This window comes from Rattus rattus, chromosome 1, assembly GCF_011064425.1.
Source record: "Rattus rattus isolate New Zealand chromosome 1, Rrattus_CSIRO_v1, whole genome shotgun sequence".
Classification (NCBI taxonomy): Eukaryota; Metazoa; Chordata; class Mammalia; order Rodentia; family Muridae; genus Rattus; species Rattus rattus.
The window spans coordinates 28,581,971-28,607,388 of NC_046154.1; the positions used below are offsets into that span (position 1 = coordinate 28,581,971).

Here is a 25,418-nt window from a genome sequence, read left to right on the forward strand (position 1 = left end):
ACCTCTGGAAGAGCAGTCAGTGCTCTTAACCGCTGAGCCATCTCTCTAGCCCGCAATTGCTTATTATGCTTGCCAGCCTAATGTTTTGGTGTCATGACAAAGTTTATGTGGCTGTTCCCTTCATGGAACATGTGAAACTTCTGCTAAAGAAAAGTCGGGAAACTGTTTTACGTGAAGTCTAGTGGACTGTGCTACAAAATGGCCAAGCACATGTTAGGGGTCTACTCCAGAACGGCCTTTCTCTATTGTTTGTTTGTTTGTTTATAATTTTGTTTTTGACTTTTGAGACAGGGCTTCTCTATGTAACCCTGGCTGTCCTGGAACTCACTTTTGTAAACCAGGTTGGCCTCGAATTCTGAGATCTGCCTGCCTTTGCCTCCAGAACACCAGGTTCAAAGCCATTCACCACCGCTGCCTGGCCTGCCTATATTCTACATAAAGCAGTCCAAGGTTCTCAGGCCAGAGGCCCAGTCCCATTCCAGACAAAAGATTCATGAATCAGCGGCTTTGCCCTTGGAGCAGGGAACTTGATGATGGAAATGAAGTTGCTAACCATGACCAAGTCAATGGGAATTGGAGCTCGGTTTGATGTGTTTGGCAATTCTGGGATCAGAAAATCTAATCGAGGGATCCTCAGGCTGACTCTTTCGGCCAAGCCTGACAGCTGAGTTCTATTCGTGGAATCTACATGGTGGGTAAAGAAAACCAACTTTGTCCTCTGACTTCCACACACATGCAGTGGCATGCACACGCATGTGGGAGCATGCACATGCCCACACACGTGCAATACATTTTTATGTATTCTGATTACAATATTTTCATTACTATTATTTGAGACAGGTTGTCACTGTATAGCCCTGGCTGGTCTGGAACTCTATATGTAGATTGGCTTCTAAGAGGCAGAGATGCCCTGCCTTCTGTCTTCTGAATGCTGGAATGAAAGGCCTGGGCTACCATGTCTGGTGACAATAAAAGCTAAAGCCGGGGTCAGGGGACACTTGCTTCAGGATCTTTTTCTTTTTAAAAGATTTATTTTTATTTATATGAGTACACTGCAGCTGTCCTCAGACACACCAGAAGAGGGCATCAGATCTCATTACAGATGGTTGTGAGCCACCATGTGGTTGCTGCAAATTGAACTCAGGACCTCTGGAAGAGCAGTCAGTGCTCTTCACGGCTGAGCCATCTCTCCAGCCTCTTCAGGGATCTTTTGGCAGCCTGATTTGTTGTATGTTCTATACCACATGAAAAAGGGTACTGTGTCTGCCTGCCAGACCAACAACCAATAAGATAGGAACCAAACTTCAGCTCTGACTCAGCTCTCCAAGTCAGAAACACTGGGGTGGGAGGAGCCCTTTTGTAATGGCAAACGTTGTCTGGTGGACCAGACACTGCCTTGAGTTTGACCAAGGGCATTGCAAGTCCTAGTGAAAGTTGATTTAGAATCCATTATTGAGCAAGGGGCGGAAGAAGAAAAGTTTCTTTATCCATACCAGAATCCGTCATCCATGATTCTAAGAACCCTGAACAATCTTTTTTCCTTTTCTATTTCAAACAATGAGAAGTTTACAGTGTTTTAATGTTGATGTCTTTATTTGTTTTTTTTCTTTCTTTCTTTTTTTCGGAGCTGGGAACTGAACCCAGGGCCTTGTACTTGCTAGGCAAGCACTCTACCACTGAGCTAAATCCCCAACCCCTCTTTTTTTGTTTTTAATTGTTTCTTATTTTATACGACTAAATGTGACTTTGTACCATATGCATTCAGTGCCTATGAAGCCAGAGAGGGCATTGGAGCTCCTGGACCTGGGCCTGGAGTTACTGATGGTTATTGGCCACCGTGTGGATGCTGGGAATAGAACCCTGGTCCTCTGGGAGAGCGGCCAGTGCTTTTTCGAATGACACATCTCTCCAGCCTGATCTTGATTTCTTTACATTGTCCTTGTTCCTAACCTGTTTTGACCACATCTGGCTACCCAGCAGTCTTTGTTTTAAACTACAACCAGAGAGGTGGGGCTCACATTTTGTATGAAAAGAAACACTTTACAATTTAGATACAGGATTGGCTTGCGTACTACCCATTTTGTCACACAGGGACGCAAGCTAGCACGTGGTTTTACACGAAGGAAGCAAGATACTGAATTATGTGCACAGACCTGCATTCTCTAGTCAGGTGAATGTAGATACAAATGCATTCCAAGTAGGGGAGAATTTCTCCGTGGAAAAGTCTTTGTTGATAGTACAATGGTCGAGAGAGAGAGAGAGAGAGAGAGAGAGAGAGAGAGTGTTTTAGAGAGGGGTGGGGAAATTTGTAATTTTGTGACAGGGTAACACTGTGTAGCTCTGACTGGCTTGGAACTCTATCTGTAGTCCACGATGTTTTGGAACTGACAAAGACCCCTCCCCCACCTCTACCTCCAAGTGCTGGAATTAATGAAGGTGTGTGTCGTCACACCCGGCAATGGTCATGTTTGATGAGGAGTCTTCACTTCCAGTTTTGTGTCCCTGTCTAGCTTCCTCATGATTTCTCGTGACCCAACTGTTTGGTGTAACCAGATGCATTCCGGGATGAACAGTAGAAAAAAAATGTTATCCCCTCCCAAGTTTCTTCTCTGGAAACCCCCATCCCATCCCCCCTCCCCCTGCTTCTATGAGGGTGCTCCCTCACCCACCCACCCACTCCATCTGCCTCCCCGCCCTGACATTCTCCTACACTGGGGCAAAGACCCTTCATAGGACCAAGCTCCTCTCCTCCCATTGATGCCCAACAAGGCCCATCCTCTGCTACAGATGCAGCTGGAGCCATGGGTCCCACCATGTGTACTCTTTGGATGGTGGTTTAGTCCCTGGGAGCTCTGGGGGGCGGGGCCTGGTTGGTTGATACTGTTGTTCTTCCTATGGGATTGCAAACCCCTTCAGTTACCTCAGTCCTTTCCCTAACTCCTCCATTGGGGTCCCTGTTCTCGGTCCAGAGATTGGCTCTGTACTTATCACGCTTTGTCAGAGTCTCTCAGGAGACAGCTATATCGAGCTCCTGTCAGCATGCACTTCTTGGCATCCCCGGGAGTGACTGGGTTTGGTGACTGTATGTGGAATGGGTCCCCAGGTGTGGCAGTCTCTGGATGGCCTTTCCTTTTCCTTTTTGTTTTTTGCTTGTTTGTTTTATTTTGTTCTTTTTTGAGACAAGGTCTCTGTATTTGGTCCTGGTTGTTCTGCAACTTGCTGTGTAGATACAGCTGGTCTCAAACTCATGAGGATCTGTTTCTTGAGTGCAGGGATTGAGGAGATAGGCCACAGCTAGCTGTGATTTGCTGTGTGTTGTTGGGAAGATCACAGAGCCTCTCTGATCTCACAGATTTCCCGTTCTAATTACTTATTTATTGCTTGTGGTGTGTGTGTGTGTGTGTGTGTGTGTGTGTAGGTGCGTGTGTGCACACGTGTGCATGTGTACATGAGTCTAGGTGTCTGTCAAAGGAGGCAGAAGAGTGATTGAGTACCTTAGCAGTAGAGTTCGGAGGCAACTTGTTGGAATTTGAGAGCTGAACTTGGGTCCTCTGCAAAAGCAATGAGTTCCTAACGGCTGCGCCATCATCTCTCCAGCCCTCTGTATGTGTTTGTCCATAGTGTGCACATATGTATGCAAATGCTTCTGGTGTATATGGCTGTGGAGGCCAGAGGTCAGGTGCCGTGGATTTTTTTTTCTTCCTTTTTATTGAAACAGAATCACACTGTGTAGCTCTGGCTGTCCTGAAACTCACTCTAGGAGACCAGGCAGCTGGCCTCAAATTCACTGAATTCCACCTGCCTCTGCCTCTGCCTCTGCCTCTGCCTCTGCCTCTGCCTCTGCCTCTGCCTCCTGCCTCTGCCTCTGCCTCTGCCTCTGCCTCTGCCTCTGCCTCTGCCTCTGCCTCTGCCTCTGCCTCTGCCTCTGCCTCTGCCTCTGCCTCTGCCTCTGCCTCTGCCTCTGCCTCCTGGGTGCTGGGATTAAAGACATGTGCCCCTACATTCAGAAAAAGTGTCATTCTTAGGGAGCTGTCCACCTTGTGTTTCAAGGTAGGATCTCTTCATCTCGTGACTCTATGGTTAGTTTGGCTGGTGATCTTCCAAATCACACCATCACGCCAGGCTTTCCACATGGGAGCTGAGGGCAGAACTCAGGTCCTCATGCAGTGTGACAAACACTTTCCTGCCTGAGGTGTCACCCCAGCCACAATCTGCTCTTTAAAAATCTGTGCGCATGTGGCTGTGCAGATACCATAGTGTATATGTGGAGGCCGGAGGACAAATTATAGGCTTTAGGTCTCTCTGCATACCGTGGAGGTCCCAGAGACCAAGGTCAGACCCTTGGTTTGGTGCGAACCTCCTGGACTATCTCCCAGGCTGACAAACACCCCCGCACCATTCCCTTTAAATGGAGAACATGGAGTGAGTCTCACACTGCCCCGCAGGCTGGCCTTAAAATCACTGCTCTCCTCCTGCCTCAGCCGCCTGAGTTTAAAGGAGTGGACCAACACTCCTGGTTTCTTTTCCTTTCTTTTCTTCTTCTTTTTTTAAAGATTTATTTATTTATTATTTATTATTTATTTATTATATATGAGTACACTGTAGCTGTCTTCAGACACACCAGAAGAGGGCATCAGATCCCATTACAGACGGTTGTGAGCCACCATGTGGTTGCTGGGAATTGAACTCAGGACCTCTGGAAGAGCAGTCAGTGCTCTAACCACTGAGCCATCTCTCCAGCCTTTTCTTTTCATTTTAGATAACCTCTCTAGCCAATGCTGCCTCAGACTAATGGATGCTGAAATTACAGATTTGTGCCATCATGCCCTGCTACATGATTAGTATTATTTCTCTTCTTTTTAAAAGCAATTTATTCTCTATCTATCTATGTGCATGTACACCTGTGTGTGCATACATAGCGTGCATATAGAGGTCAGAGGACAGTTTTGTGAGGATTGGTTCTCTCCTCCCATAGTTCCAAATGTTATCAGAGACTTGACTGGCAAACAGTGTAATTTACTGAACTAATAATTTCTTTTTTCTGGTAGTGCTGGGACTCCAACCCAAAGCGTCGTGTATGCCAAACAGGTGTCCTGAACTTTCCTCCCAAACCCAGACTTTTATTTTATTATTTAATTTATTTTTTTTTTGAGACATTCTCTTTATACAGCCCTGGCTATCCTGGAACTCACTCTGTAGACCAGGCTAGCCTCAACTCACAGAGACCTGCCTGCTTCTGCCTCCTGAGGGATGGGATTAAAGTCGTGGGCCACCATGTCCAGCCCAGCCCCCAGTCTGACAGGGGCCAGGTACTTTCTGGAGGGCCAGACCCAGTCCAGAATACATTTCTTTACTGAATGCTTTGAAGTCTTCAAAGATTCCTTCTGCTCCTTCTGGACTTCCTTCACTGCCATATACCATTCCCCAGGCTAGTTCAGACCCCTTACGTACCCAGGGAGGACCTTCAGTTCTTGATCCCTCTGTGTCCACTGCCCAACTGCTAGGATTATGAGTTTCTGGCCTCGTTTATCTTTCCTTTTTTGGTATTGGTGATTGCTCTCATGCGTGCTAGAGAAGCAGTGTACCTCTGGACTATAATCCTACCTCTTATGGTTTTTTTTCATTTATTTTAGGTTTCCGAGACAGAGTCTATTGTAGCCCAGGCTAGCCTCAAACTCTATGTATCAAGGAATGACCCGAACTCTTTCCTCGCCCTCCTGCTTCCGTCTCCCAGGTGTCAGAGTTATAGGTGGGCACCATCGTGCCTGGTTTGATGCCTGGTTTTTGTTGTAATTTTAGATAAAGTCTTTCTAAGGTGCCCAGGCTGGCCTCACATTTCTTCTTCTTCTTCTTCTTCTTCTTCTTCTTCTTCTTCTTCTTCTTCTTCTTCTTCTTCTTCTTCTTCTTCTTCTTCTTCTTCTTCTTCTTCTTCTTCTTCTTCTTCTTCTTCTTCTTCTTCTTCTTCTTCTTCTTCTTCTTCTTCTTCTTCTTCTTCTTTTTCAGAGCTGGGGACCGAACCAGGGCCTTGTGCTTGCTAGGCAAGCGCTCTACCACTGAGCTAAATCCCCAACCCCTGGCCTCACATTTCAAGAACCCAGCCTTTACTCTCCAAAGTGTCTGGCCTGCTGCACATGACTCTCAGGCCTTTTATTTCCTTACATTTTCTTTTCTCTCCTTTTCTTTCTTTCATTCTTTTTATTTTTTTTTTATTTTTTTCAAAACAGGGTTTCTCTGTGTGACCCTGGCTGTCCTGGAACTCTGTAGACCAGGCTGGCCTTCAACTCAGAGATCTGCCTGCCTCTGTCTCCCAATTGCTGGAATTAAAGGCCTGCACTGCCACTGCCCAGTTTTAATTGTTTTCTGACAGGTTTATTTGCTTGCTTGTTTGTGTGTGTGTGTGTGTGTGTGTGTGTGTGTGTGTGTGTGTGTGTGTGTGTGTGTGTGTGTATTTATGTCTGTCAGTATATCTGTAGACTCTGTGAATTCCTCTTGCCAGAGGAGACCTGAGGAGGGTAGATCCCCTGGAACTGAAGTTACAGATGGCTGTGAACCTTTAAGTAGGTACTGGGAATCAAATCCCTGCCTCCTGAGAGAGCACCCAGTGCTCTTAGCCACTGAACCATCTCGCCATCTCCCCAGCCCCCTTCAAAAACATTTATCTTACTTTTAATTATGTGTATGTGGAGGAGGGGTGCTATGTATGCGTAAGATGACTGTGAAAGCCAGAGGTGTGAAGCCAGAGGTGTGAGGCCTTTCTAGAGCTAGGCTTACAGGCCGCTGTGAAATGCCTGGTGGGGGCTGGGAGCCAGACTCTGGTTCTGTGCTTTTCAAGCATCGAACCATCTCTCTTGCCCCAGATAGGTTTCGTGTAGTAGCACAGGTTAGCCTCGAACTCTTGATCTTCCTATCTCAGCAACACACCCAGCTGCAACCTGTGCCATTAGGTCTTAAATCACCATCCTCTCCTCTTCCTTTTCCTCTTCCTCCTCCTCCTCCTCCTCTTCTTCTTCCTCCTCCTCTTCTTCCTCCTCCTCTTCTTCCTCCTCCTTCTCTTCCTCTTCCTCCTCCTCCTCCTTCTTTTTTTTTTTTTTTTTTTTTTTTTTTTTCTTTTTTCAGAGCTGGGGACCAAACCCAGGGCCTTGCGCCATAGGCAAGTGCTCTACCGCTGAGCTAAATCCCCAACCCTTCTTTTTGCTTTTTTATGTTTTTTAAATTTTCTGTGTCTGTGTGCTGCTTGAGTGCCTGAGCTCATGGTGTGGGCGGAAGACAGGATATCAGATCCCTTGGAACTGGACTTAGACGGTTGTGAGCCAAAACGTGGCTGCTGGGACTCAAACCCAGGTCCTTTGGAGGAGCGGCAAGGGTTCCTAATCAAGCCAGCCCCTAAATCACCGTCCTTAACCCCAAATGTATTTCTTGTGTTTGCTTTTTTTTTCTTTTCTTTTCTTTTTCCTTTGAGACCCAGTGTATGTCTCATTATGTAGCCTTGGATAGCCTGGAACTCACTATGTAGACCAGGTTAACCTCGACCAAGTAGAAATCTGCCTGCATCTGCCTCCCAGAGCTGAGCGCTCCATTTAAAAGGCCTGAGTCATCACACCGTGTCTCTTGCCTTTTCCCAAAGCCTCTAAAAATGCCAGTTCTAAAAGGCACCACCTTACCGCTCTAAGTGCACCGATCACCCGCTGTGGCACAGCTTAACCAACCTGTGTTTTCCTAGGGCCCCTGCAAATCACAAACAGGATGCTTACTCACTCTCCACTTTTCTTCTGGGAGTTCCTGCCGCTGCCAGCCACTGTCTGGCCATAAGATAGCTGAGCTGATAAGGCAGCCCATGGAGCCTTATGAGTCGAGTTATGGCCTCCCAGCCACGGGTTGAAGGAAGAGTGAATGTGTTCGTCCACTCCTTTCTTGAGTCTCCCCCTCCCCACTAGTTTCTGAGGCGAGGCCTCTTGTATCCCAAGCTAACCTTGAAATCCTGGCCCTCCTGCCTCCACTCCAGTGCTAGAACTACCTGTGTGGAACACACACCAAGTCCGAGTCTATTCAGTGCTGGCGATTGAAGCTTAGGGTCTTTGGCAAAGCACTACCCACTGAACTACCTCCACAACCCCTCTGAAGATGGGATGTTCCAGGGATGTTTTATTATCCCTCCTATAGCCACACATTGTAGGGAGATGCACACCGTAAGTTCCGGAACCCGTGGGATGCTATGACTGGCTCAGGTTAAAAGCCATGGGCCTGAAGAGGATTAGTCTCCAGTTCCGGTTTCTCACAGTCCCATGCAGGGGTGGGTAAAGCTGAAGGGTGCTGGTGGGTGCCTTTCCCAGCTCCTGCAAACTGAGCTAATGTATATCGGGTGACCTAAGAAAAGGGGTGGGCAAATCTCAGTGACAGACGAGGAGAAGAATGGTTTGGACAAAATCAGGCACACTAGTGTTATCTTACTGCAATTTGTTTTCTGGGATTTTGTTCTCGGTTTGCCTTGTTTCTAAGAGAGGATTTCATGGAATCCAGGCTGGTCTCGAACTCCCTGTATAATGAGGATTGACCTTGACATTTTGATCCTCCAGCCTCTACCTCCCAAGGGCTGGGATCATAGACCTACAATCCAGCTAATATTTCAGCATGGGTCTTTCAGATTCTCAAGCTGGGTCTTCTGAAGTCTGCTAGCCAGACGTCTCCCCTTGCTCCCACATCAACTTGGATACGGCATAAATTAACAAGGCTTGTTTTGCTGTACTGCTTCAGGCAGGCCTCCCTGGGGTTTGCTTTGATCATCTAAAATCGAAAGTCAAAGCTACATGTGACAGTGTTTGAGTGACAGTGTTCGTCCAGCTACCTACGATGCTGAGCAGAAAGTCCACTTGAACACAAGAGTGCTGGACCAGCCTGGGCAATGCAGTGAGACCCCATCTGAAAATTAAACAAACAAACAAACAAACAAACAAACAAAGCCAGTGGTTAGGTTTGATGGTTTAAGACCTCTGCAGGTGCGAGAAGAATCTGAACTTAGTCTCCACATCCCGCTGATGGGTGCCGCAGGCTTCCAGGGGGGTGATACACAGCTTCTATTCTTGTGCCCCATCAAGGGGGTAGGGCAGCAGATGGAGAGATGGCGCAGGTGTTAATAGTCCCTGGTCGCTTTTTCTCCAGACTTGGGTTCTGTGTCTAGAGGTCAAGTCGAGTGCCTCAGCCTGCTGTGGCTTCAGTTCTGGGGTATCCAAAGGCCTCTGTGTGCACCCCGCACTGCGTGCGCGCGCGCGCGCGCACACACACACACACACACACACACACACACACACACACACACGCATATGGAGGTACATTCAACTATAAATAAAAATAGAACTTTTTCTTTAAAGGAGAAGAGATGAGGAACATTGCAATGTCCCTCGGAGCCTGGCCCAGCAATTGTGGCCTGAGGAAAATGGGGCAGGAGCCCGAGAGGCACAATGTGACATTTGAGCGGAAACTTACAGATGGAGTTAGAGGGTAGCGGGTGGGTGTGAACGTCACAAACACAGGGTAGGCAAAATGGCGCATCTGATGAGGCGTTCTCGCCCTCCGCTGAGCCTACCAATCTGAGTTCAATCCCCAGACACCCAGGTTGTGGAAGGAGCGAACCTGTTCCTGAAATTGCCTTCCTACCTCCACACCTGAGCTGTAGCACCCACACACATACACTGAAAATTAAAAACAAAAACAGAGTCAGAAACACAATGGCGTGGTCTAAGGACAATAATGGTGGGTGAGTGGTGAAAACAAAGTAGTTCAAAGTACAAGTTGCATGTGTGTGTGTGTGTGTGTGTGTGTGTGTGTGTGTGTGTGGTGTGTGCGCGTGTGTGTCTGTTTGTGTGGTATATACCATAAAAGATTGCAGGACTGAGAGAGGGACTAGGTCTTCTTCTTCTTTTTTTTTTTCTTCCTTTTTTTCCTCTTTTTTCGGAGCTGGGGACCGAACCCAGGGCCTTGCGCTCTCTAGGCAAGCGCTCTACCACTGAGCTAAATCCCCAACCCCCGGTCTTCTTGACAACAAAAACATGACAGTGTAGCCCTTTATTAGTCCTAACACCCAGAGACAGGCAGATCTCTGCAAGTTTGAGGCCAGCCTGGTCTATAAAATGAGTTTTAGGCCTCAGGGTCAGCTGAGGCTACGTAGTAAGACTTCAGCTAAAGAACTAAAACAAAACTTAATCTTCTCCTCGTGGTAAACCGTGTGTTGAGGACCAGTGCTCAGGAAGGAGGGACGTGGGGATTCCAGAGGCTTCAGAGGGAGCCCTGCCGTGACTTGCTGTGTCTATGGGGTTCTGCTTGATTTCACTTGACGAAAAGTTTCCACAGCTAAACCAGGCAAGTGAGCAACGCAATTACAGCCAACGAGGCCACCAACAGGTTCCCTTCTGCTGCTCAAAAGCTTGTCTGAAGTAACCCTCTGAAGGGGACTGTGGTTGTGAGTGGGGGTGGGGGTGATGAGTTGAAGGTTGACTGTAAGGAGCTGGAACCTCTCAGCTTCAGTAGCGAGGCAGGGGAGTTGTACTGAGAAGGGACGGACACCCTCCATGGTAGAGGTGGGTGGAATGAAAATCTAGGTTTCCCCCAGAGCTTGGCAAAGTGTGTGTGTGTGTGATGTCTCCCAGGTAGTCCCCCAATTGGGGACTAGCAGAGCTGAGGAGGGCAGGAAGTGGGTAACTAGACTAACAAAGACGGCGGTTTGCCCTTCCCAGGTGGGAGGGTGGGGACCAGCCTTGGGCCTGAGCCTCCTGTGAACTCGTTGCTTGAGGGCTCCGAGTAAACCCAGTGGGAAACTAGAATTCCACTTTTCAGCTCTTCTGTCTACGGCCAATGGGGGCCTCGGAGCTGACAATCTCAGGTAGTTTTTGTAATTTCCTGGGCTGTGCTCTAGGATGTCTGATGTTGGGGGAACTGGCTTAGGGGGAGCTCCTTCAGGCCTCTCTACATTCCTTCAGGGATCATGGGCTGTGTCTGCAGCTCAAACCCTGAAGATGACTGGATGGAGAACATTGACGTGTGTGAAAACTGCCACTATCCCATAGTCCCACTGGACAGCAAGACTACGGTAAGAGGAAGATGGGATTGCTGAAGGGATGGGGGGATAGGAGTGGTGAAGGGAGGGGGGAGATAGGAGTGGTGAAGGGATGGGGGATAGGATTGGTGAAGGGCTGGGGGTTGGGGGATCGGACTGGTGAAGGGCTGGGGGTGGGAGGGCAGATAGGATTAGTGAAAGGATGAGGGGAGATAGGATTGGTAAAGGGATGGGAGGAGAGAGGAGTGGTGAAGGGATGGGCAGGTGGGGGATAGAATTGGTGAAGGAAAGGGGGTAGGATTGGTAAAGGGCTGGTGGGGGGTTAGGATTGGTAAAGGGATGGCATGGAGGAACCATTGTGTATCCAGGAGAAAAAAATAAATAAACGGATCACAACTAAAGGCTCTGGAAATAGCAGCATTCCCATCTTCTCTGGAGTGCATCACAGAAGAGGTCCACATAGAGGAAGGGACCTTCCTAAAGTCACACACACACACACACACACACACACACACACACACACACACACACACAGTTGGTGAATTCAGAGGCAAGGTCCAGCCAGACTGGAGAAATAGAAAGAGTATAGAGGGGAGGGGAACCAGGGTCAGATCCAGTTTTTCTTCTCTGATCCCAGCCTCATTTCCTACCCCACAGCTGCCCATCCGGAACGGCTCTGAAGTTCGGGACCCACTGGTCACCTATGAGGGCTCCCTCCCACCAGCCTCCCCGCTGCAAGGTGACTCCATCCACAGCGTGTGAAACATAATAACAGCAGACTGTGGATGCTTGCTCGTTCCTGCCCATACCCTCTTCCCCATCTCTCCACTTAGTCTGCATCCTGTGTCTCTAGAACGTCACTGTTCCTGTCAGCCCCAGGCTGGGTCCTCTTGACTCTTTCTCTCTTTACAGACAACCTAGTTATTGCCCTGCACAGCTATGAGCCCTCCCATGATGGAGACTTGGGCTTTGAAAAGGGTGAACAGCTCCGAATCCTGGAGCAGTGAGTATACCTCTAACCTACCTTGCCGTGCGTGTGTGTGTGTGTGTGTGTGTGTGTGTGTGTGTGTGTCCGTGTCCTCAGCCCTCCTGCACCCCTGACAGGCTCTGGCCACAGCAGAGGGCTTTTGGAATGAGGTAGAAATCTCCAGAGTGCTTGATACGGGGGAGTGATGGCCTGGCCTAACTGGGGACGCTGAGGGGTTTCCAGTGGCTCTGTACACCGTGATGATGGTCTCTGTGGTGCAGGAGCGGTGAGTGGTGGAAGGCTCAGTCCCTGACCACTGGCCAAGAAGGCTTCATCCCCTTCAACTTCGTGGCGAAAGCAAACAGCCTGGAGCCTGAACCGTGAGCAGGAGACCTCCGTGGGGATGGGGGGGTGGGGAGTAGGGGAGGCACATCCAGGGATCTCAGAACAGGGCGTGGTCCAGGGAGTGGGGGCATGTTTGACTGGGATGGAGGAAGAATTGGACAAAGGTGGCACAGGCTTTTAATCCGAGCATTTGGGAGGGAGGGGTAAGCGAATCCCTGAGTTAAGGCCAGTCTGGTCTACAGAGGGAGTTTAAGGACAGCCAGGGCTGCACAAAACAAAAAAGAAAGAAAGAAAGAAATAGACCAACAGCCGATGGTCTTGCGTCTGCTTTACACAGTTGGTTCTTCAAAAATCTGAGCCGTAAGGACGCCGAGCGGCAGCTTTTGGCGCCCGGGAACACGCATGGATCCTTCCTGATCCGGGAAAGCGAAAGCACCGCGGGTGAGAGAGAGCCTGGTGGGCGGAGCCTCGGTGTGGGCGGGGCTGTGAGGTGAGGGCGGACGCCTGCGGGCGAGGAGGTGGGCGGGGGTGGAGAGCTGGAGGAAACGGGTGCGGTGGCCACCTGATTTATGGAAGGCAATCTGCCTCTTTTTCTTTTCCCTTTTCAACTAATCTTCTCTTTCCTCCTACCCTCTCCAATCTTTCTTCAGGATCCTTTTCACTGTCAGTCAGAGACTTCGACCAGAACCAGGGAGAAGTGGTGAAACATTACAAGATCCGTAACCTAGACAACGGTGGCTTCTACATCTCCCCTCGTATCACTTTTCCCGGACTACACGATCTGGTCCGCCATTACACCAGTGAGCTCTGGCGGAATGCGTTCACCTGTGCCCTTCCTAGCAGCCTATCTACCCCCAGTCCTTCTTAGAGACCCTCCAAGCATCTTTCTTTCCCCTTCAATGGATGAGGGGTATAGTACCTGACCCTGGACCCTGCAGGCTAATGTTGGATGATCCACACGTCTCCCCTCCCATGTCAGTCTGTTATCCCTACGAAGAAAGTGGAGAGAGGTAGGAGCTGAAGGGAGCATCCAAGGTCTCTAGTGACCGCCTTACCCTTCTCCTTTGTCCATGCAGACGCCTCTGATGGGCTGTGCACAAAATTGAGCCGTCCTTGCCAGACCCAGAAGCCCCAGAAACCATGGTGGGAGGACGAATGGGAAGTTCCCAGAGAGACATTGAAGTTGGTTGAGCGGCTGGGAGCTGGCCAGTTCGGGGAAGTGTGGATGGGTGAGTGTGGCTCTCTGTACTGATTGGAAAGAGGGGAGGAAGTGTGAGCTTCCTCTCACACTGGCCTATTCAGGGCGGCTGCCTGGTTCGTCAGGATCTTGACCTCTGTAACTCCTCTTCCCGTATCCTGTCTCCCAGGATACTACAATGGACACACGAAGGTGGCAGTGAAAAGTCTGAAGCAAGGGAGTATGTCTCCTGATGCCTTCCTGGCAGAGGCTAACCTCATGAAGCAGCTGCAGCACCCGCGGCTCGTCCGGCTTTATGCAGTGGTCACCCAGGAGCCCATCTACATTATCACAGAATACATGGAGAACGGTGGGTATGCTTCCATGTCCAGCCGCTTGAGGGCGCTATTGTGGCCTCACTGCCTTTTGCACCCAGGCTAGGAATGTGCTTTTTCCTCTGGCCTGCCACTGAGGGTTTCTAAGGACGCTTTCCTGGGCCCCTAGGCCTCTGATCTATCAGTTCTAATTCTGATAGTCCCTGATCTGCAGTTTCTGTTGCCTTCTGCCAATGCCCACCTGGATCCCAGAATGCTTGACCCAAGAAATAGTGTGCGATGCCTGGTGCCTGAAGAGACCAGAAAAGGGTGTGGGATACCCTGGAGTTACAGACAGTGGTGAGCCACTGGGGATAAAACCCAGGTCCTCTGGAAGGACAGCCAGTGCTCTCAAACGCTGAGCCACCTTCTAGCCCCAACATGTGGTATGTTTGTGAAGGATCCAAGAGTCTGACTGCCCGGATAGAGTTGAGGCTTTATAATCTTGTATGGCTTTGGGCTGATCACATCATTGCTTTCTGCTACAAATACTTCTTTTTAATCTGTAAAATAGTGGGTTTAGGGCCAGCAAGATGGCTCGTCAGATAAAGGTGCTTGCTGTCAAGCCTGACAAACAGGAGTTCAATGCGTGGAATCCACATGATAGAGGAAAGAGCTGACTCTTGAAAGTTGTAGAGGACAACTGTACATACGTGTGCAATGGCACATACGTGTGCCATTCATTATGTATGAATATAATACATGTAATTAAAACATAGTGGTGCTAAGAGAAGAGAAACTTCTCCATGGTTGCTATGGGGATTGAGGGGAACAGTTCCTGTCCAGCCTTGTTTTGATGTGGTTTACAATGTTTAGAGTGCAAAATCTGTCCACCTTTCAGAAAGGGAAACAAACTGTTCATTGGCTAATGATTCCTAGAAATGGCAAATAGGTTTTCTTATTGGTAGTTTTTTTTTCTTTTTAAGACAGGGTCTCTCTGGGTAGCCCTGACTGTCCTGGAACTCACTCTGTAGACCAGGCTGGCCCTGGAGTCAGAGCTCTGCCTGCCTCTGTCTCCTGAGTGCTGGGATTAAAGGTGTATGGTGTCGTAACCAGCTGAAACCTGATTTTGATAATGGACACTGAGAAAAGCAGTTTGTGACTTAGGGATGTTCCCAAATACCCTAGGAATGTAGATAGTGAAGATATTTCATTTCATTTCGTTCTTTCTTTTTTGGTTTGGTTTTTCAAGACAGGGTTTCCCTGTGTCCTCTGCCTCCCCCATGCATGGAATAAAGGCCACTACCACAAGGCTTTTTTTTTTTTTAAACACAGAATTTCTCTGTGTAGCCTTTGCTGTTCTGGAACTCTCTCTGTAGACCAGGCTGGCTTTGAACTCACAGAGATCCGTCTGCCTCTGTGTCCCTCAGGGATTAAAGCTGTGCATCACCGCTCCCTGGCCTCTTTTTGTTGTTGTTTTTGGTTTTTTGAGATAGGGTTTCTCTGTGTAGCCCTGGCTTTCCTGGTCCCAAAATCAGAGATCTGCCTACCTCTGCCTCCCTAGTACTGGGATTCAAATTGTGTGCCGCAATTGCCCTGCTGATTAGGTGAAGAATTTATGAGGGCTGGTAGGAATAGTGTAGAAGAGTGATCCAGCCGGACAGGAAAGGAAAAGAAGAAAATTTCTAGAAGACAAGAGATGAAGCAAAGGGATTTGGAAGAAAGAGTCTAGCACTCTGTGTGAAGAATCCAACAATAGTCTGTGGTAGAGAAAGACAGGCCTTTGGGAAGAAGACAGCCATGAATCATGCGGGCTTTGGCTGCTGCAGAGATGGGGCTCTGCCTTAACCAGTGAAAGAAGCCTCTGGATCCTCTGCCCATCCTAGCCCTCCTCTGAAAGGCCATCCCATATGCTAAGTGTCCCCACCTTCCTCACAGCACCCCCCTCAGACCCCCAAGCACACACTCTCTTCTCAGTCAGAGTGAGCTTCCTTGCCGAGGTCAGGCACTGCTTCCAGAACCTACGTGGAGCTGGAAGGGTCTAGGGGCTTCCCCCCGGGCAATTTAAGTCAACGACTCTCCCTTTTGCTCACAGGGAGCCTAGTAGACTTCCTCAAGACTCCCTCGGGCATCAAGTTGAACGTCAACAAACTTTTGGACATGGCAGCCCAGGTAAGGAGACCGGCAAAGGGCGTGACCTGTGCGGCTACAGGTCAGTGAGATAAACACTGGTGACCTATTCCTGGCCTGCAGATTGCAGAGGGCATGGCGTTCATCGAAGAGCAGAATTACATCCATCGTGACCTGCGGGCTGCCAACATCCTGGTGTCTGACACGCTGAGCTGCAAAATTGCAGACTTTGGCCTGGCACGTCTCATTGAGGACAATGAATACACGGCCCGGGAGGGTAGGTGTGGGACAGAGAGGAGGTTCACGACCTGACCTGCAGGAGAGCGAGCACACACAGGTGAACTAACTTCACTTCCCTCTAGGGGCCAAGTTTCCCATTAAGTGGACAGCACCAGAAGCCATTAACTATGGAACCTTCACCATCAAGTCAGATGTGTGGTCCTTCGGGATCCTGCTGACAGAGATCGTCACCCATGGCCGGATCCCTTACCCAGGTGAGCATTAAGAGAAGCAACTCCAAGTCTACGAGGAAGGGGAGCAAATCCATACCTTCCCGCTCTCTTCTACCCAGGCTCAGACTCTGATACTGCGAGTTGCTTCTCTTCCATTCACTTGGGCTTGTGACTTTGAAATCCTCTGTTAGATGCTTCATTTCCTAGCTGGATCCTGTCTCTGCCTCTGAGTCCCCACACCTCTAAAAAACTCCAGCTCTCCCTTGCTTAATTGTGGCCATCTAGTATGCCAGAAGTAGACTGGCACAGAAGGTAAAACCTTTCTCTCTGTCTCTCTGTGTCTCTCTGTGTCTCTGTCTCTCTCTGTCTCTGTGTCTCTGTCTCTCAGTCTCTCTCTCTCTCTCTCTGTCTCTGTGTGTGTGTGTGTGAGTGAGAGAGAGAGAGAGAGAGAGAGAGAGAGAGAGAGACAGAGACAGAGACAGAGACAGAGACAGAGACAGAGACAGGGTTTCTCTGTGTGGCCCTGGCTGTCCAGGAACTCACTATGTAGACCAGGCTGGCCTCAAAACTTAGAGATCCATTTGTCTCTGCCTCCAAAATGCTGGGATTGAAGTGTGCCACCACTGCTTGACCTCTGGTTTCTTAAATATGAGGTCAGAATAGTGCTTAGGGCACACTAAGCCATCACTAGTCATCACTCTGGGTAAGTTATGTTACCCTCTGAGCCTCAGTTTCCCCCTGTGTAAAACAATGGATTTTGGGAATCACTCTGACCCATGGGAGCTGCTCAGTAAGCACTGGTCCTTTCCTACGGAGACTTAACAGCTAAAGAGACCACATAGACCCCTCCTTCTCCTAGAAAAGGTCCTTACCCCATGTTCACCCACAATGGGTGGGATTTTATTGAATGTTTATTTTTTAGCCATTACGTTTTGGAGACAATGTTGTACGTAGCCCAGGCTGGCCTCTAACTCTCTGAGTCTGAGATGCTCCCTGAGCTCCCGATATTCCTGCTTCTACCTCACGAGGAGGTGATTGTATTACAGGCATGGGCCTGTGTACCTGGGCATCAAACCCAGGCCCTGTGCATGCATGGTCAGTGCTACCACCGAACCATACCTCTAAGCCTATAGGTGGGATTTTTCTAGAAGGAATTTGATAACCTTTGCGGAAAGAAAATGCCACAGAAAAAAATAAGCCTCTAGTTCAGAGGTCAGATTAGCAGAAACTTCCCACAGGCCCAGGGCAACAGGTGCTGAAATTGATCCCAGGAGTGTAAAGACACTTTGAATCAGGTTAGACTCCTCTAACAGTTAGAGGCTAAAAGATTTCCCAGCTCTGGGCTTGTCCTATCTCACAGCCTAGTATTCACCTCCTGGGCCTAGTCCCAAAAGCTCGAGATGCCTCCTCACTGCTCTGTCCATGAGCTCTCATCCCCGAGTACCTATCACTGTCGTCAAGTTAGAACGATCTCAGGTATACCTTATAAAAGCACGCCTCCTAGTCAGGCACATCTTATGTGTACTGGCTCGTTCAGTCCCCGCCATAACTCCGTGAGGAGGAACGAGGACTACTCTGTATTCTAGAAGAGGAAGCGAGGGGTGACTCAGTCAGGGTCTCGCCGCTGGCATGTGTGTTGTGGAGTGTGACTGTCATTGGCACATAGGTGTGGGCCTGACACTCAGCAGGAAATGCTAGTGTGCTTGACCTTAATGAATCTTGGCATCGGTTTGGAACGGTAGCTCCTGGTTCGGAACCTCACCTGCGCTGGTCAGCATTCTATAACTGAAAATGAAAACACATCAAAGACTCCTGAGAGGACCCAGATGGCCCAGAGGTTAAAAGCATGTGCTGAGCAAGCCTGATATCCCAAGTTCACTCCCCGGTATTCATGTAAAGGTAGAAGAAGAGAACCCACGTTTCAATCAATCATTCATTCATTCATTCATTCACTCACTCACTCACGCATGCACTTATTTATTTATTTATTTATTTATATTTTTGGAGACAGGGTTTCTCTGCATAGACCTCGGCTGTCTTGGAAGTCACTTTGTAGACCAGGGGATCTGGTTTCCTCTGCTTCTACCTCCTGAGTGTTGGGATTAAAGGCACCGTGGCCTGGCTGAGATCCCACACTTAAAAAAGTTTTTATCTGAGGGGTTTGGGAGAGACTGGAGAGATGGCTCGGGAGCTAAGAGCACTGGCTGCTCTTCCAGAGGACCTAGGTTCAGGTCTCAGCACCCATAGAACAGATTACAGCCGTCTGTAATTCCAGTTCCAAGGAATTCAGCGCCCCCTTCTGGCCTCCTTGGGCACTGCACAGGTGTGATATGTGTACATGTAAAACACACTCATATACATAGACATAAAGTTTTAAGCTGAAGATGGCGGCACTCACCTTAATCCCAGCACTCAGGAGGCAGAGGCAGGTGAATCTCTGAGGTTAAAGCCAACCTGCTTTACAGAGTTCCAGGACAGCCAGGGATGCACAAAGAAACCCTGTTTCAACCCTCCCCCCAATGAAATAAAATAATTAATTATAATTAATTAATAATAGTAAATATTAATTAAAATAAAATAATAATTATGTGGAGGTTCTCTGACCTCCATATATGTGCTTTGGCTCATGTGTAGGCTCCCTTACATCCTACAGGAAATTAATAACAAGTAAATGTAATATATTTTATTTATTTTATTTTTTAAGAGGACCTTCTTTTTTATTATTATTATTTATTTTGTGTATGTGAGTACACTGTAGCTGTCTTCAGACACACAAGAAAGGGCATCAAACCCCATTACAGATGGTTGTGAGCCCGTTACAGATGGTGGTTGTGAGCCACCATGTGGTTGCTGGGAATTGAACTCAGGACCTCTAGAAGAGCAGTCAGTGCTCTTAATCATTGAGCCATCTCTCCAGCCCCTCGTACATTCTTTAATCCCAGAATTAATTTGGGAGGCAGAGGCAGGCAAATTTTTTTTTTATTGTTGTTTTTGATTTCTTGAGACAGTGTTTCTCTGTGTAACTCTGGCTGTCTTAGAACTCTATAGACTAGGCTGGCCTCAAACTCACAAAGATTCTTTACCTCTGAGTATAATGCTACTACTCTCATTAGACTTCTTTCTTTCTTTCCTTCTTTCTTTCTTTCTCTCTCTCTTTTTTTCTTTCTTCAGATTTACTTATTTTATGTATATGAGAACACTGTCTTCAGACACACCAGAAGAGGGCATCTGATCCCATTACAGATGGTTGTGAGCCACCATGTGGTTGCTGGGATTTGAACTTAGGACCTCTGGAAGAGCAGTCAGTGCTCTTAACCGCTGAGCCATCTCTCTAGCCCGTTGGATCCCATTTCTTAAAGGTTCTACAATCTCCCACTAATGCCATGAGTTGGGGCCAGGCTTACAACATGTGGGGAGACATTCAACATCCAAACTGTAGGCTGGGATTGTAGCTCAATGATAGAGTGCCCATCTAATGTGTGTGAGGTCCTGTGTTCAATTCCAAGTACTACAGAAGTAGATGATAGATAGATAGACAAGCAAGCAGACAGACAGATAGACAGAGCCAGCAAGCCAGCTGTGGTGGTACATATCTTTAATCCTAGCACTTGGGAGGCTGAGGCAGGTGGGTCTCTATAAGTTCAAGGCCAGCCTGGTCTACAGAGTGAGTTCCAAGATAGCCAGAGCTACACAGAGAAACCCTGTCTCAAAAACAAACAAACAACAACAACAATTAAAAAGAGAGAGAGAGAGAGAAAAAGAAAGAAAAGAGAAAAATCCAGTTTAGCATTAGCTTTGCTCTTAGGTTTCCAAAGCTTAGAGGCTGAGGTTCCTTCTTCCGTCTGCCTTCCAGGAATGACCAACCCTGAAGTCATTCAGAACCTGGAGAAAGGCTACCGAATGGTGCGACCTGACAACTGCCCGGAAGAGTTGTACCACCTCATGATGCTGTGCTGGAAGGAGCGCCCAGAGGACAGGCCCACGTTTGACTACCTTCGGAGCGTTCTGGATGACTTCTTCACAGCCACAGAGGGCCAGTACCAGCCCCAGCCTTGAGGCCTTGCGGTCCCAAGATCCTCCCCGATCCCTCTGGAGTTCTTGTGCCCTATCCATGCGGCCTGTGCACACATGGACTCCGACTCGGCACATGAAGCCTGTGCGTGTGCCATACATAGCCGTTTTTGTCTCGTACACACATCCGTAGTTATGTGGGTTCTACACATGTGTCTTATACCCATGGAACATGTGAGTCTAAGTCTTGGAGACCACCTAAGGTGTCTCTTCCTGAACCATTCCCTTTTCTGAAACCACAGAGAGGAGAAGGCTTGTGATTGCTGCGTGTCTCTGTCTACCACTGCCTTTCTGGGGGCCTCCAGGAAGGCCCTCCTTGTGGGCTGCCATCCAATCTAATGTCTCTGTGTGCTGTGCCTTGGTGGTACCACACACCAGGAGCTCAATAAAAGTCTGTTCAATTAAGGTTGTACATTTTTCTACCGCACTCTTCATTTCTTTGTGGCAGATAGTGGGGAGGGTCGGATGAGAGAGACTGGGGTTGCTGGTGGACCACCCGCCCTAGGTTCTCCTGCTGTGATCGCTACAGGCTGTTTCTCCTGTAATCAAGTGTGTCTCCACTGAACAAGGGAAGCACCATTACCATGTAAAATATGGTGTGAAGCCCTGGTGGTTGGGAGTCAATCCCCCCGGAGAGATGAGTGCCGGAGTCTGGGGAGTCCCTACACAAACCATGCACACCACCGGAGTTAAACAAGAATAGTTTATTGAGTGCGTACCATAATACTGGATGTCCAGGTCCTCAAGAGGGAAAAACATAATTGTGACACTAGTCTGCTCTCAGAGTAGACTTTTTATAGGAAAAAACCAGGTTCAAAAGTTTAAAGGGCAAGGAGAAACGGTTTCCTAGGCAAAGTCTTATCAGCTAACCTTTAAGCTGATTGGTCCTGAGTAAGGTAAGGGAGGGGGGTCGATGGGTAAGGAACGGGAGGATTTCGGAACATTGAGATAACAGAGCATGAGTTTTTTTTTTTGTTTGTTTTTTTTTTTTGATTCTTTTTTTCGGAGCTGGGGACCGAACCCAGGGCCTTGCGCTTCCTAGGCAAGCGCTCTACCACTGAGCTAAATCCCCAACCCCCAGAGCATGAGTTTTATAATCATAACTTTTTAGCTTATTAGTAGCATTCTTCGGTGTCAGCGACAAAAACAAAAACAAAACAACAACAACAACAACAAGCCCGTCAGGCAGTGGTGGGGCACACCTCCAGCACAGGAGGCAGAGGGGGAGATTTTTAAGTTTGACGCCATCCTGGTCTGCAGCACAAGTTTTAGGACAGCCAAGATTACATGGAAAAGCCGTGTCTCAGACACCAGCGGAGAAAAAAAAAAATCTATACAGAGAAACAGTTTGTGGACCAGACAAAGACAGCGCTTGAGATAAGGGTTAACTCTCTTTGTGGATTTATTTTTATGTCTGTAAACGTTTTGCCTGCAAATATGTCTGCATACCATGTGCATGTCTAGTGCCCTCAGAGGTCAGAATTCAGAATCGGATGTCAGAAATGGAGTGAGGGGTGGTTGTGTGCCACCATGGAGATGCTGGGAATGGTCTTCCGTGAGAGCAGCCATGCTCCTAACAGCTGAGCCATAGCTGTAAACTACCATTTCATTTTTAAAAAATGTGGGGTGTGTGTGTGTGTGTGTGTGTGTGTGTGTGTGTGAGAGAGAGAGAGAGAGAGAAAGAGAGAAGCTGCAGAGACGGCTCAGCAGTTAAAAACACTGACTGCTCTTCCAGAGGTCCTGAGTTCAAATCCCAGCCACCACATAGTGGCTCACAACCATCTGTAATGGGGTCTGATGCCCTCTTCTGGTGTGTCTGAAGACAGCTGCAGTGTACTCATATATAATAAATAAATAAATCTTAAAAAAAAAAAAGAAAGCGCAAGGCCCTGGGTTCGGTCCCCAACTCTGAAAAAAAAAAGAAAAAAAAAAAAAAAAAAAAAAAAAGAGAGTTTATGTGTGTCAAAAGGCTAGGCAATTAGACCATAACTATTGCCCCTGCAGAAAAGATCAGCCATGGGTTACTTATGTCCTATCTAGAACTTTCCCTAAGATGCTCCTAGCATGTAGCAGCCCCAAGGTAGGATGCCACAACAGGATTTTTCCCCCTACATTATGGCTTTATATTCTATGTAGCACTTCTACTAGTCCAAGCTCAGAGATACCCTTCCTTCTAAAGCCAGGCATTCCTTACCTTTAACATTTGTGAGTGTAAGGAATTTCCTTCGTTCTGTTGACTCCTGCCAGATCTCTTATCCTAATTTCCCTGAGTCAGGTGTGTCCAACACTCCTAAAGGACATTTCACCCGAAAAACAAACAAATGGAGACCGAGACGGAAACCGGGCCACCCTGAATTGGTGTGAAAGTCAGGATGAGTGGAAGTCTGATGGCAGTGTGTGTGTGTGTGTGTGTGTGTGTGTGTGTGTGTGTGTGAACCGACATGTGATGGTAGAGTCTTGGTGCATGACTCCATACCCTCAGAGTCAGAGAATGTTAGAGAGTTAGCTCTGTCTTTTGTGGGTCTTGGGCAGCAAACTCATACCAGCAAATTTAAGAGCAAGTACTTTTCCCAACTAAGCCTGTTTTACTGGTCGAGGCCAGTGTACTTTACCCCTCTTATCCAACTTTACTTCACAAGTCCTAAACGGTGTGAGTGAGTTACCTCCCTTTTATACATCGCTTTTTTTTTTTTCTTTTTACAGATACTCATCTGAAGAATCATATTTAAGCCGGGTGTGGTGTCTCATACCTGTAAGCCCAGTATTCCAAGGCCGAGGCAGGAGGATCAACAAGAGTTTGAAGCCATGGTTGGTCACATGGTGAATTCTAGAGCATCCTAGGATATCAAAATCAAAACTCAGTCAAGAGCGACATTTGACTATACTTTTTTTTCTATTTATTTATTTATTTATTTTTATTTATTTAATTTTTTTTCTTTTTTTCGGAGCTGGGGACTGAACCCAGGGCCTTGCGCTTACTAGGCAAGCGCTCTACCACTGAGCTAAATCCCCAACCCCCTATTTATTTATTATATAAGTACACTGTCGCTGTCTTCAGACAGGTGAAGAGGGCATCAGATCTCATTACAGATGGTTGTGAGCCACTATGTGGTTGCTGGGATTTGAACTCAGGACCTCTGGAAGAACAGTCAGTGCTCTTAACCACTGAGCCATCTCTCCAGACCACTTGACTATACTTTTAAAGATTTATTTACCATGTGCATGCATGTGTGCCTGCATGAACTTCTTTACGTCAGTCCTATGTAGGTATAGTTGATTCAACTGCTGGGAACCAGACTGAGAGCCTCTGGCAGAGCAGTAATCTCTCCTAACTGCTAAGGCATCTTGCCTGCCCCTTTCGATGTGTGTGTTTGTTTGTTGTTTGGTTGTTTGACACAGAGTCTCAGTGTGTAGTCTGGGCTGGCCTTGAACCTTAGATAGGACTTGGCTAACTTCCAAAATGTTTCAATGTAGTATTGACAGCTACGGTTCCAGGCACATTTGAGGCTCTAGATTTGATGGTAGATAAAATTCTCAAAAAGGCCAAATGGGGGCTGGAGAGATGAGTCAGTGGTTAAGAGCACTGACTGCTCTTCCAGAGGTCCTGAGTTCAAATCCCAGCAACCACATGGTGGCTCACAACCACCTGTAATGGGATCTGATGCCCTCTTCTGGTGTGTCTGAAGACAGTTATAATGTACTTACATATAATAAATAAACCTTAAAAAAAAAAAAAAAGATTCTGTGCCTTTAAAAAAAAAAAAGGCAGGGTTGGGATTTGGCTCAGTGGTAGGCGCTTGCCCAGCAGCGCAAAGGCCCTGGTTGGTCCCCAGCTCGAAAAAAAAAAAAAAAAAAAAAAAAAAAAAAGGCCAAATGGGCTGGTAAGCCTGTGTGATCCCATGAGGTGGCACATCATAATCTACTGGGGAGTGGAGGCTGAAGGTGAGCGAGTTCAAGGCCATCCTCAGTTAGTTACATGAATTATGATGCTGTGTCTAAAAACTAACACACGCACACATACACACTCACACATATGCAGACCCACACACACACACGTACACTCACATTCACATGCACACAAACACAGTACATGCACACTTAAACACACATGCGTACACTCACACCCTTTGATACCATGCTGTGCTTACATTTAATAAGAGAACATATGGAAAGACATATTATATACTGAGGGAAAATTGAAAGATGGTCATGTTTTTTTTTTTTTTTTTTTTTTTGGAGCTGAGGACCGAACCCAGGGCCTTGTGCTTCCTAGGCAAGCACTCTACCACTGAGCTAAATCCCCAACCCCTGGTCATGTTTTTTTTTTATTACATTTTATGTTTTTATTAGTGTGTGTGCCACAACTTTCAACAGTTTCTTTAATCCTACCTTGTGGCCGCTGGGGATCAAATGTAGATCATCTGGCTTGGAGAGAGGTGATCTTTTCCCCACTAATCCATGATGCTGGCCCAAGAGTTACAATTGCAAGCATGTCACTAAAGTGGCAGAGATTTTTGTGCTAAGGATAGAGAACCTTAGATCCGCATGTGTGCTCAGCAAACACTCCACCATTTTTCGACAATAGGGACACCTCTCATCCAGGAAGGATTTTTTTTTTTTTTTTTTTTTTTTTTTTTTTTGAGCTAGGCAAGGGCTCTACCACTGAGCTAAATCCCCAACCCGATTTTTTTTTTTATTTATTTTATTTTTTTTTTTTTTTTTTTTTTTGGGGACCGAACCCAGGGCCTTGCCCTCGCTAGGCAAGCGCTACTAAAAGCTAAAAACCTTTTTTTTTTTTTTTTTTTTTTTTTTTTTTTAAACAGGCTCTTGCTTTGTGGCCTTAGTTCACCTGAACCCGTGACTTTCCTATATTAGGGTCCTGAGTGAGGGGATCACAGACATGCCCTTCAGGACT

General features: G+C 47.6%; 1 protein-coding gene across 2 annotated transcripts in view; it reads left to right on the forward strand.

Annotated features, from left to right (window-relative positions):
* Lck (LCK proto-oncogene, Src family tyrosine kinase) overlaps positions 1–20,915 on the forward strand; it is a 27,657-nt gene extending 6,742 nt beyond the window's left edge. The window contains exons 1-13 of one of the 2 annotated variants that reach the window (XM_032897075.1): positions 10,790–10,873; positions 10,971–11,080; positions 11,705–11,786; positions 11,960–12,050; positions 12,296–12,394; positions 12,697–12,800; positions 13,010–13,159; positions 13,436–13,588; positions 13,727–13,906; positions 15,946–16,022; positions 16,104–16,257; positions 16,343–16,474; positions 20,286–20,915. In XM_032897075.1, the coding sequence (XP_032752966.1) occupies positions 10,846–10,873; positions 10,971–11,080; positions 11,705–11,786; positions 11,960–12,050; positions 12,296–12,394; positions 12,697–12,800; positions 13,010–13,159; positions 13,436–13,588; positions 13,727–13,906; positions 15,946–16,022; positions 16,104–16,257; positions 16,343–16,474; positions 20,286–20,488 (1,563 nt within the window). In that variant the 5' untranslated portion in view covers positions 10,790–10,845 and the 3' untranslated portion in view covers positions 20,489–20,915. Of the gene's footprint in view, positions 1–10,789; positions 10,874–10,970; positions 11,081–11,704; positions 11,787–11,959; positions 12,051–12,295; positions 12,395–12,696; positions 12,801–13,009; positions 13,160–13,435; positions 13,589–13,726; positions 13,907–15,945; positions 16,023–16,103; positions 16,258–16,342; positions 16,475–20,285 lie in introns of those variants that run through there. The other variant, XM_032897081.1, reaches the window with a different exon arrangement.
* Positions 20,916–25,418: the final 4,503 nt, after the last annotated feature.